General features: G+C 39.5%; 1 protein-coding gene across 2 annotated transcripts in view; it reads right to left on the bottom strand.

The window, feature by feature from the left end:
• The window catches only part of tpst1 (tyrosylprotein sulfotransferase 1), a 127,591-nt gene extending 119,069 nt beyond the window's left edge, over positions 1-8,522 (bottom strand). For both annotated transcript variants that reach the window (XM_037677355.1, XM_037677353.1), the window contains exon 1: positions 7,511-8,522. In XM_037677355.1, the coding sequence (XP_037533283.1) occupies positions 7,511-8,367 (857 nt within the window). In that variant the 5' untranslated portion in view covers positions 8,368-8,522. The remainder of the gene's footprint in view (positions 1-7,510) is intronic.
• Between the last annotated feature and the right edge of the window lie 4,871 nt (positions 8,523-13,393).

Below are 13,393 nucleotides of genomic sequence, written 5' to 3'. Positions count from 1 at the left end.
CCCCCCCCCCCCCCCCAAACATCTCTGATTTGCTACAACCGTATGTCCCACCACGTTCCCTGAGGTCAGCAAACCAGTTGCTCCTCACAGTTCCAGGAACTCGTCTTAAGCGCAGAGGTGACAGGACCTTCTCTGTAGCAGGACCAAGACTTTGGAACGAGTTGCCTCTTCTTGTCAGACAGGCCCCCTCCCTCTCGGTTTTCAAATCCCGTTTAAAAACTCACTACTATTCAGTAGCTTTCAACACAAGAGGACCTGTGTTTTGATCCTGTATGCTCCACACTGGTTTGTTGTCATATTTATTATCTGCATCATTTTTATGTCAATATTTTTGATTTACTTCATTTTGTATTTTGCTTCGTGTGTTACCTGTTGTTCTGTCTGTACAGCTCTTTGGTTGGCCTTGTCACTGTTTTAAGTGCTCTATAAATAAAATGGTATGGTATCTCTCCACCATTAACTTACCAGCTCCATCATCACTGACAGGACTGACCAGTTCCACTAACATGGTCATTTCTTAGCTCATCACCCAGTCAGTCTGAAAATGTGAAGATGGACATGAATGTAACATACTTAGATAGTGTTGATAGTTTAATACGTTGTTACTGTCCTACAGTTTATTGAAGCTGATATATTCTTAGTAATAATTCTTATTTCTTTTTCTGTCTTGAAGAGATTCTAATCTCAACTTGACCCATGATTACCAAACACTAAACTAATAATCTAAAACAAAAGTAAATTAACAGTCCTGCAGTAAATACCACCATTGTGAAGGTTATAGTGTTAAAGTAATGTTATTATTAATTTTTATTCAGCTATTATTGTTTAAGAGAAGACAGAAAATCAGATCTTGTGTACCTTTGTGAGCTTTGAATGCAACATTCAGTTCACTGAAGTCACTCTCTTCTGGTTTACCTGGAAAACATTTTAAAAATGGCTCATCTCCACGATCACGTTCATCTTTAATGATAATGTCCCCATTTATGCTGCAGTCTTTGACAAAGGATCTATAACTTGAACTAAATTAACCACGTCAATCTAGCAGAAAAACGGCTAAACACAACTAGCAAGTAAACATGCTAACTAAAACTGGCGACATGAAGTATTAATGTTCATAAACTGTGGTACAGAACAGTCAGCTAACGCTTCACAATGGCAAAAAATGTTTTATGAACTTACCGGAGAAAACATGTCTGAAACACGGACAATGAACTACGTTCAATGCTGGACCTGCTGCTGTTTGGAACTATTTGGAACCAGAGCCGCTGCATGACCCACGTGACTTCCACATTCCAGTCTTGCAATAAGTCTAACAGTGAGAACTTCCGGGTCAGGCCACTTGTCGAAAATGAAATCATGAAAATCCAAACTGAGCGCTCGTTATCCGTTTTCTCCATTTTCATTTCGTGTACAACATCAAAAATCGGATTACGAGTTGTCATCCGATTTTTCGTTTTGGTTTAATAAACGGAAAACGAAAAAACAAGTGTGTTTTTGTTTTTTTTCTGTTTTTTTTCAAACGAAAAAACGAAGTGCCTGAATGTACACGGACCCTTGAAACACAGCAGTGGGGTCTTCAGATCTGACTGGTAGGCCACAGACTGAGGAAGTCCTCTAGATGGGGGATGAAACATTTCTCACTTAAAGAAACTGGTCCAGATGACATGATTTTTGTTGTGTGCACAAATGCATTTCACTTTTAATCTCAACACACAACACAGAGCAGACTTGTGCCTCTGTCATTCAAAGATCTCTCATCAGCTCAGTAGAAAGTCTGTTCTTCAAAACGTTCAGCCAGCAATGAAACATGTGTTGTCATTATTTACTACACAGGAAGTAAGTGAGTTACTATTATGAAGTCACAGTTATGTCTGGGGGCATTTACAGAGGAGAAGCGTGGAATGGATGGAAACCTATTTAATAAAAACCATGACTGTTTTCATCTGCAGGCTATAACAAAATGTGGACCAAAGGTCTCCAAAGGACATGGAGTGTGCTCTGCTGTTACGTGGCAGGAAAAGGGTGGTAGCAGACCGAGTAGCGGGTGAGAAAAGGGAGAGATGGGGCAAAGAAAGAAGCCAAACCCCTTCAGTGTTTTTCACTGACGTCCAGAAGCTAAGACCTCCCAAATCTGTGAAACCTAAACACTCTGACGCGGACAGACAATTAAGAAACCCTTCATAAGTAATTACTGATGTTGTGAGAGGATTATAAAAACAAGATGGGGGTATATTTTACAGCTAGAGATTTTATTTGTTTTTAATTCCTGCAAAATTCAAATTATATAGAACGTGATAATCCTCTAGTGCATGGGTCTGCAACCTTTCCAGTTTAAAGAGCATTGCTACCCCTTTTCCCACTACATAAAATGTGTCCAAAGCCACAAATTTGAAGACTGAAAGAAAAACTTGTAAAACAGAATAATGAAACTCAGGATTATGTTTGAAAACTTCCTATAAAGTTAGGTACATTTTCAAGTTAAAGAACTAAAAGAAACTGTAAAAAGGGCCACTGCCCTTTGGTTTTCAGCTGTTAGTGTCATTTAATTTTTGTTTATGACTTGTAGTAAAATAGTTTCATTAGAAACGTTTTTCTTTCGGCTGCTCCTTCTTCAGGAGTCACCACAGCAAAGTAACTCGCATGTAGATTTGGCGATTGTTTTTACACCAGATGCCCTTCCTGGCTCAACCACAGACACCGAGCTACCACAGCCTCTGTGTGGAGCAGAGAGCTGCTATCTAGGGCACCCGGGGGAGCAGATGGTGGGGGTTCAGGGCCTTGCTCAAGGGCCCAGAGTGGGGTAAATGAGGGTGGAGGCAGGTGTGGGTGTTTCACCTTTCCTACCCACATTTTGATGTTGTCGGTACAGGGAGTTGAACCGGTGACCTTCCAATCACTGACCCACCTTCTCTAAACTCTACGACACCACTCCCCATAGAAATAAAGGGTTTTAAATTCAAGACATAAAAATAAAAAAAGTTTTTAATAAAATTAAAAAAATCAAACTGTTTTGACTGATGAAAAAAACATTGAGAAATTTTAATTTCATATCTGTATGAATATGTTGACTTAATAAACTAGAAACACATGGCAAATGTTTTAAAATAAAGTTTTAACTACAGTACCACACACAGCACTTACACACCCATCCACAGACTATAATACAGCAATAGAGTGATCTATAGCAACAGGCTGGACAAGAAAAGGCCTCGTATTACAGTTGACCTTGATTTGTGACCTTGACTTTGAACCAGTAGTAATAAAAAGTGCATGTGACACTCTGCCTAGTGATGATGCATGTGTATGAAGTTTTGTTTAATTGTCTTGAGTGTATCAGAAGTTATGGGCCAGACAAGAGAAAGTTTACAGATGGATGGCGACTGTACACAATGCATCCCGCCTTCGACAGGCGTATAAAAACAGGTGGTCTTTAGATCAGGTCTGAATTTTGGCTTTTTTGTGAAAATGATTTTGTCTCCAATGTGTTAGCAGGTCACACAGCTTTAACAAGGAGACTCGTGAGAAATCTAAGAGAGGCCAGCCAGTTGAGTTTGTGGCAAAAGCTTTTTATTTACTGCATGTTTTAAAATATTGTTAAAATCACATTTTTCACCGGTCGCACTCGCTCAAGACGGATGCCTCCTCCTCTCCCTCCCCCTGTTCTCCTCTTCCTCCTGCTTTTGCCCTCTGTGTGTCTTTTAGAGCTCCTGGTACACATCTTCTGAACAAAACAAAAATACCATTATGGATCTGGTGAGCTGAACTTTCAATGCAATCGACAAAATCTTTTCAACAAAACTACAGGGTCCTGAAGATCCCTTTTGTCCGGCTGAGACTCACATTGCAGGGTACATCAGGGATCCATGGGAAGTTTGGCAGCTGATGTGTCTTTCAGTCCTGTCTCAGGAGGACACCAAAGACGTTTATATAATTGGATTCATGATAGCAGGGTTTCTGCTTTTTGGCTTCGGCGGAGCTCTATGTTATCAACTTGAAGAAGACATTGGCTGCAGTTTCAGCCATGGCAAAACTTCAGAGTCAGTGTGATGGTTTGATTCGGGCTATGAGTACTCAAAATCAGCTTATTTAAAAGCTAAACCATGAGATGGAAGCAATTTGTGAGAATATCAGGCCACCTGCAGCTCCTAGGACTCGCCAGCACGTTGGAATTGACCTTGAAGGTGGCTCCTAGCACGGATCAGTGAAGTGGAATGCCCATGAATCTTGCTATTTTGGGTTCGGAAAGGACTCAAGACTGACAAGAAAAAAACTGTCTGCCTGAAGAAAATCAACAATTGTGGTTTATCTGAATCTGACTCCCTTGTTTGGCCTTGGATACGGGCTGACTATCAAATTTCTCCTGGGACATGGGTAACTAGGGAAAAAGCTTTGTCTATTGCAACACCCCGAGAACTTCTGTGCAGGCTTATCAGCACTGCCGACTGAACAACAACAACATTATCAGGACTGTGACCAATCTGAAAGCTCTCATGGACAAATCTCAACGTCTTGACATCAAATGCATATGTAATGTGTTTATAAATGTGCTGCTGATAGTTTTTGATGTCTTAAATCGTGTCCTGATACAACAAGGTATGAAGAAACATTTTTTGTAATACCACTATCCATCCTCATGGCCTTTTTACCTTTTTTCTATCTAAAAGTATTCTGATAAAGAATAAGGGGCCGCACACTTGTAGCAGCAACAAACGTGCACTCCACCCATCTTTCAGCCGACTGTACAAACATATTCTCACTGTATCCCGGTACAATGATAATAAAGCTTATTCCGATTCTGACTTTGGGTCATTCCTTTGGACCCACGACTGTTTTGTCTCGTCTCATGAGATGAGTCTCGTTCCACCCCTAGTCATAAGAAGAAAATGTTTGAAAAACTGCACATTGTGTTTTGTCCCTCAGCAACTTGCCATAAATGGTAAAAAAAAAAAAAATTTTAAATCAAGATTTAGACCCCATTGTATGTCTGGAAGTAAATGAAAGAAACTGTTTCTTGTCCTAATCTGTTCCAGAAATATTTTTTTACATATTGAAGAAAACTGGACAAGAGAAGTCCTACAATAAGCTTTTCTGACTGTGGTTCTAAACATAAATATTCATTTATATGTTGTTATTTTAATCAAAGGCACAAAGAGCCTCTGCAGAGGAACCAAAGAGATGCATGTGGCCTCAGGTTGCAGACCCCTGCACTATAAATTTACACACTGTTGACCTACATGTCTTTTTCTCAAGGGTGACAGGAAGTGGAAGGAGCTGAAATGAGCTTAAAAATGTACAATTAGCTGAAAAAGTTAAATTTAGCGCAAAACACCTAAAAATATCTGAAATAGCAGAAAAAACTGAAGGGAGCAGAAATAAATTAATTAGGCTAAAAGTTGCAGAAATTACCCCGAAAAAATTGAATTTATTTTAAACAGCTAAAATTTTCTAAAAAGTTAGCTGAAAAGGTAGAGCAAGCTTAAATTAACAGAAGAAAGCAGAAAGAACACATTTGCCCAATTAGGCTGAAAGAAGCAAAAATGAGCACAAAAAGGAGGCAATTACCAGTATCTGAAAAAGGCTGAAATTAACAAAAAAAACTGCTGAAATGTAGCTAAAAAGTAAAAAGAAGCTGAAATTACCAGAAGGAAGTGGAGAGAGCACATATTTGCTGAATTAGGCTGAAAAAAGGTTAAATGAGTACAAAAATGTGGAATTTGCAGAAAAGCTTATATTAGCATAAAAACAGCTGTATAGTAGGGGTTGAACGAGTATATAATTTTTAAACTCGACATTAACATAATAAAACCCGAGTAGAACTCGAGTATTTGATGACGTCATAGATCTCAAGATACAAAAATAAATAAATAAATAAAACCGCAATAAAAGGTAATTATTTACAACAACAAAAAAAAGACCAACAATACATTGGGAGCGTATATTATGCTCCTACCATTTATCATACTGCAAATAAGTCACAGGAAAACTAAACTATTAGTTATTTTTATTGCACTAAGAATTTAGGATTTGACAGATCTAGCTGGTTGAGTTCAAATCTAGTATTTATTTACCCACTGTAACAAGCTTTATAATAAACTGTAGAAGTGTATAGTTATGGAACAGTTTTAGTAAATACTGCTGCCTCAAACATGAGCATGCGCTATCACAGCAGACCTTCCAAAACTGCATTCCAAACAGCTTAAATCACCACAAATCTCTGAGAAAATAAATAATTTGAGAATGATTCACAGCATGACTTGGACTGTTGATGACTCGGTCTATCCTCAGTGGTCGTAAGGAATTCAAAGAACTGGAAACAACACCACTGAGGTTCATTTCAACATACAGACTAAAGGCCAGTGATACCACTTTTCCAATGTGGGGACAAGAGGATGACAGGAGTGGATTTTCACTCCAGTCCTGTCCTGGTCCCACAGAAAAAATCCTGTCCTGTCCCACTCCTGGTAACATGACTCCTGCTCCTGTCCTGCTCCCATTCAGAATGACTACCACTCCTGGTTTTTTTTTCATTCCATTTAGTCTTTAGGAAATACATTGAATTTAATTTAATCTTCTACCCATTCCTTTTTATATTACTTTGTGTTTAACACATTACAGACTGGAGCATCGCAATTCTGGTATTCCTCAACCTTCCGATGAAACAAAGTACAAACCATGACCATTTCAGTTTAAGGAAAATGCCATAAAAGATCTGTTGAAAAAAGGCATTACAATGGATTATTGTCTTCTAACTCTGAAAACACAACTCCTCCACACATATAAACAAAAAAATACACTGCTATTGTCAAAGTACAGCTGCTGTCTGTTTTTAAGAACAAAATTAAAAAGTAAATTATATGAAAACCCAGCATTCCTTAAAAGAATGCATATTCCGTTGCCTTTCGTGCCAAGGTTTTAAAGTAAGTAATCAAAACAGGTTCAACTCCCGCCAGTTCTGAATACATGTTAAGAACCAATTGAAATGTATATGTGTGTAGTGTAATTGACTCTCAGCTATGACAACAATCAAGTTTTAGCTCAGTGTCTGCTCAATTGACTGTTATAGCTATTTTTATGTTTTTTTAAGGTTAGTTGGTTGTGGTGGCCATTTTAAATTGAATTCATTCCAAAAGCTAAACAGTTGTACATGTGCATTCAATAATTAATTTCTGAAAGTTTCATTTAAATTTTACCAGTGGTTCAAATGATATTTAGCTAAAAGTCAAAGAGAGTCAACTCCAGTAGTCAATGGCAAAGTTTTAAATGAAGTTCTCATGCAACCAATTAGCAATCAGTGTATATGTAGGGGATGGTGCTGAGCAACATACAAACTTTAGCACAGTATCTGTAAAACTGTTTACATGATTGTTAAAGCCAATTACCTGTGGCCTCCATCTTGAAGGGGTGATTACAAAAGTTAACACACATTAATCACAAAAAGTTAATCACATAATATGCCTTTAGGGCTTGAAGGTGGTTAGGGTCTTATATAAAAGGTTTAAGGAGTACTTACTTGGAAAGGGAAACTCCCCCAGCTTTCCCAATGAGCTCCTCATGGTGGAGGACATCATCATTCCAAGGTATATCGAGGAATTTCAGCAGTGTCCGCATCCATTTCTCTGGATGGAGGACCAGCTGTTCATAGTGCAATGGAAGGCACTTGTTTGCTGCCTCCAGGCACTGAGTATACATTGTTTCTATGGCCCGGTTCCACTTGGTCAGGCAGTCCCGGTAGCTGCCCAGGTCAAAGCCTGCAATTGTCACTTTCCGTGAGATCATGGAGTAAACTGAAGCTCGGCCATCACGAATCATTAGCACAAACTTGGCACGTGGAAAAATTTTGGCCAAGTAGGAAAGCGATTTCAGTGCAAATGGGTCCTTATTGCAGAGGAAGTTGGCAGGCTCACCATGTTTGACAATGATCTCCAACAGAAAGGCCTGCATGGCGGCGTCCAGCACCTCGTCTGTCACACCAGCCTCATCTAGGCGCATCTTCTCCCGGCCTGAACGGCTCCACATTTGCTTCATTGCCAAGATTCGTGGAATGACACGAGTTTCTTCACCACATCTCACATCTGGGTGAGCATCCAGCATAGCTCTCATTAGAGTGGTCCCACTTCGGGGCACACCACCAATAAAAATGAGTGGCATGTCTTTGTTGTAAGGAAAAGGTGTGCTGAAGTTCTGGCCTGTCCGTACAGTGGTCCGCATGCTGCCTCCGAGCGCCGACAGAGACAGAATTCCACCAGGCTGGCTGCCTTCCTCGATGCGATGATGGCACTCCATGGCATGGCGTCCAAGGTAGAAGACTGTGACTGAGCTAATGACCAGGCAGGCCACCAGTAGGTTCTGTTTCAGTTTTCCAATCATATTGCGGGTCAAAAATAGGGTAGAATGATATCACCACTCAAGCAATTTCCAGCAAAGCATGAGAAAATGAGTTGAAGGGTAATTAGGGTTTGTTGACAACCAAGCATGGATCAAGCTTCCGGTTGCCCTGCAGGCATCGAGTCCTCGGCTCCATGAGGCCTGGATTGTGGCACAACACAAAAAAGCAAAGTTAGTTTTTTATATAAATATATATTTAAGAAAAATAAAATAATACATAAAAAAATAAAAATAATTAAAAAAAATAAATAAATAAAAAATATATATATATATATATAAATACATTATATAAACAATGCTAACAGTAAAGCCTAAGCAAAAATGTGTTGGTTTTTTTTTGTTGAAAAATTAGAAATAATTCATATAACAATATTGACATTTCTGAAAGGAAATCTAAAGAGAGACTTGAATGAGATTACATCTGGTTGACACATCATTTGATTTCAGTTAGACATAAGTGGACAAAACAGCTTAAAATACAAAAATGACAAAAGACAAGGGCACAAGTGAAATGAGGCCCTCCAGGAAGTCGTGAATGTAACAAAACACATATTTTACCATCCTGCAAATTTTGCCTCAAGTCGCAATTTTGATCATGCACCGCAACGTTCCCGTAAATTTAATCAATATTAGCCCCCGTCTCAGTTTTACTTCCTGCAATCTCAACCTGGCTCAGCCTGTAAGATGAAAACATCTCAGATGCCTGAAGATCTCATTTACCACCAAATAATATCACTAAAATCTGTACAAGTTAGTGTCCCTAGGTGTTATGCAAGTATCGTAACTACTAGGGGTGTAACAGTGCACGTTGATGTACCAAACCGTTTCGGTATGGCAGATTTGGTTCGGTCCACGTGCGTACCGTTTCGGTTATTTTTTCACTCATTAAATTTTATTAACGAGAGATTATGTGCCGCGGAACTAAAGTTCCTAAGCGTGTTTCAGCACAGCGCTATTATCTTGCATCACGCTAGCATTAGCAGCCTATCATCTCGTTGTGGTCTCCTGTTTGGGAACATCATGTCTTTCTTGTTAAAAGACAAGTGTAAATTCAAAGCTGTGAGTCAACGTTGTTTCACAGAGATTGGATCTGCAGCAGCAACATGTCTAACTTGTTAAAATGAGGATCAGCTGTGCACATGAAGATGAGGAAAAACACAGAGGTGCAGGTAACACAGAAAACAGACAGACTCATCTCAATTTTTGGGTATAACTGGGATCTTGGGTAAACAATTTCGTTCCACCTCGTGTAACACGTGGCGTGATGTGAATGACAATAAAGAACCTTGAAGTTGGAAATATCCAAAGCTTATGAAAATAACTTAATAACTTATAGTTCTTATGTAAAACAAATATTAACCAAAAAAATTGAAATGAGAAAGATTCCTGGATGGAAGCAAAATGTTCCATTTCGTATAGGTTTCGCCCTTTAAGGCCCTCGCTAGTGGGTTTTATCCCGTCACGCAAAGCGTAGCACTGAAAACTTTAGTCCACGCCCACCTGTCGTGTGGGCCCCACCCGGTCCGTATAAATTACGGTGAGAGCAGGTAATCGGCTCCCAAACAGCTTTTTCTTCAGCCATTCAGGAGCCAGTGAGGCCCGATGCTTAAAGGGCTACGCCTATACTCATAGAATCTGGGGTTACAGTACGTAACCAACGTTCTATTTCGTATAGGCTTCGCCCTTTAAGGCTTTCGCTTAGTGGGTTAAGGGCGAAGCAGATGTGGTCTCACACCTAGGGACAATTTAGAGTTACCAATCAGCCTAACATGCATGTTTTTGGTCTGTGGGAGGAAACTGGAGTACCCGGAGAAAACCCACGCATGCACGGAGAGAACATGCAAACTCCACCCAGAAAGGCCCCTGGACCGGGGTTTGAACCAAGGACCTGCTTGCTGAGAGGCTGTAGCTCTACCAGTTGCACCATTGTGCTGCCCAGTTTTCCAATCCATAAAAATTATTTTACAACATTTAGATTTTTATGTGATGTTTAAAAATAATTCAACTTAAGCAATAAAATATTTTAAAAAGAGGAATTAAACGGGTTCAACATTTTTCAGTCCGGTCATCTGGACAGTTTCTTTTTTTTGTGCTGAAACGTTTCGCCTTCGATCCGGAAGGCTTCATCAGAAACTGTCCAGATGACCTGACTGAAAAATGTTGGATTTTATACCTGGATTATTGAGCAAGGACTTTGTTAATTAAATGGGTTGTTTATTTAATGTTCTTTTTTCCTGTATTTGTATTACACATAAAATGAGTACGGTAGTTACCAGTTACCAGAACCTGACAAATTCTGTTTCCGATTACTCAATTAATCGCCAGAATAATCTATAGATTACTCGATTACTAAAATATTCATTTACAACAGCCCTAGTATATTTGCATAATCTGTTATACCTCGTATGAGGGGATTTGCTCTTCTTAGCTCTGCCAAAGGTTCAATATGATGAGCAAATAAACAGGGTGAAAGAGCATCTCCCTGGCGGGTTCCTATAGAATATTTTTATCCAGTCAACAAATACATCCTCCATCCATCCATCCATGATCTTTACCCGCTTGTTCCATTTTGGGTCACGGGGGTCGCTGGTGCCCATGTCCAACAATCACTGTGTGAGGGGCGGGGGACACCCTGGACGGGTCTCCAGTCCATCACAGAGACACATAGAGACAAACGAGACAAACAACCATTCACTCTCTCACTCACACCTAGGGACAATTTAGAGTCACCAATCAGCCTAACATGCATGTTTTTGGTCTGTGGGAGGAAACTGGAGCACCTGGAGAAAACCCACGCATGCACGGAGAGAACATGCAAACTCCACCCAGAAAGGCCCCTGGACCGGGGTTTGAACCAGGGACCTGCTCGCTGAGAGGCAGCAGCTCTACCAGTTGCACCACCGTGCTGCCCACAAATACATCCTTAAAACCCACATATCTTAGTGACTGCTCTAGAAATAACCAGCCCACTCAGTCAAAGGCCTTTTCTGCATCTAGACCAAGAAACATCGATGGGGTGTCCTCCTTCATTACAATTATTTGTAAATTTAGGGCTCTTCTAATATTATCACATCCTTGTCTATTGACAATAAAACCAGTTTGGTCAGGTTTAACCAGATTTTTATATACTTCTGAATTGTATTTGCAAGTATTGAGGTTAGAATTTTAATATCTGCACACATAAGACTGATTGGACGGTAGGAGGTACAAAGAGTCGGATCCTTACTCTCTTTGTGAACAACACTGATCACTGCCTCCGACCATGACCCTGGGGGGTCTCCCTGTGTCAGAGCATAGTTGTAGACTTTATATAGAATAGGTGTCAATTCGTTCAGAAAAGCCTTATAATATTCACCTGATAAACCATCAACTCCTGGAGTTTGGCCATTTTTAAGGCTAAGAATGCTCTTTTTAATTTCTTCTTGTGTTATAGGGTGTACCATGAACTCAGCCTCATCCTGTGTTAATTTGGACATTTTAACTGATTTTAAAAGTGTGTGTGTGTGTGTGTGTGTGGGGGGGGGGGGGGTTTCAAATTTTCCAGGTATTTTTTCCTCCTCATATAGTTGTTTATAATAATCAGCGAAGGCCTTAGTAATTTCTTGTGGTTGTGTAATGATCCTATTTGTCAAGGGACATTTAATTTTACCTACCACTCTGAGCTTTACGCAACTGAAAAGCCATTAGGCGGCTTGCTTTATTGCCATATTCATAATATTTTCTATTCAAAAATTGCAATGCCCCTTCTGCTTTATAGGTTAGTAAGTCGTCTAATTTCTGTCTAGTCTCTTTTAGTTTATCTCATGTTTTCTGGTCCTGAAATTGTTGAAATAATATTTCTAAATTTTTAATGTCCTTCTCCAGCTCAAACTGCCTGACAAGCCTCTGTTTCTTTAATTGAGAAGTAATGGCAATAATATTGCACCTCATTACAGCTTTACTCCCTTCCCATAATACTGAGGGAGAGATTGTGCCATTATCGTTTAACTCAAAATATTCTTTCAGAGCTTTTTGAAGGTCTTGTCTAATTTTCTCATCGTTTAATAGATACATTAAGTTTCCAGTATTTAAACTGGTTAGTCAGTCCAATCTTTAATTTGAATAAAACTGGAGCATGATCCGATATAGTGATCGATTCTGTATTACATTTACTAACTCTATAAGTATCCCCCCTTGCTATCAAGAACATAACCAGTCTAGAATAACTACCATGAACTTGTGACATAAAAGTAAAATCCTTTTCTCTAGGGTGCAAATGACGCCAAATGTCTATTAAGCCTAGCTCCTGCATCATAGCATTAAGAGTTATAGATTTTCATGATGAAGACCCCACTCCCACTGGGAGTCGATCCAAGTATGGTCTAAGTACACAATTAAAGTCCCCACCAACCAAGACCATTCCCTCCGCTTTATCTGCTAATTTTGAGGCTATTCATTTAAAGAATTTATGACAGTCCTCATTCGGATACGGTGGCCAACAGGTGCAAACGCGCAGCAAACACATATATGATGCAAACTCAAAAACACACAAACACAAACAAAATGCAAACACAAAAAACAAACACAAACACCAAAAATCAAATACAAACACAAACAAAAAACGCACGCAAACACAAAAAAACGCAACCAAAAGAAAGACGCAAACACAAACAACAAATGCAAACACAAAAAATAAAACGCAAACTAAAATAAACACGCATGCAAACACAAAAACGCATGCAAACACAAATGCACCACATCCAAACACAAATGACAACACAAACAGAAAAACGCTGCAAACAGTGGAAGACACGCAAACTTGCTCCACAAAAGCGGATGTGCTCCAGACCACTAGGGGCAGTCGAACACAGAACAAATCATAAAATAAACTTGGAGGAAGAAAGACGTTTTCCAACCGCAAATAAATCTCACAAGAAGTAGAGGAAGAAAGAAAGGGTTTGTTTATACTTTATTCATTCAAACACGCAGTCTTTTACAATAGACCCTTTTCACATGACGTCAGACAACT

The sequence above is a fragment of the Nematolebias whitei genome, chromosome 6 (genome assembly GCF_014905685.2).
Source record: "Nematolebias whitei isolate Nwh7 chromosome 6, NemWhi1, whole genome shotgun sequence".
NCBI classification, from domain to species: Eukaryota; Metazoa; Chordata; class Actinopteri; order Cyprinodontiformes; family Rivulidae; genus Nematolebias; species Nematolebias whitei.
Note: the sequence above shows the minus strand (reverse complement) of the source record. Positions and strands in the feature narration are given on the sequence as shown.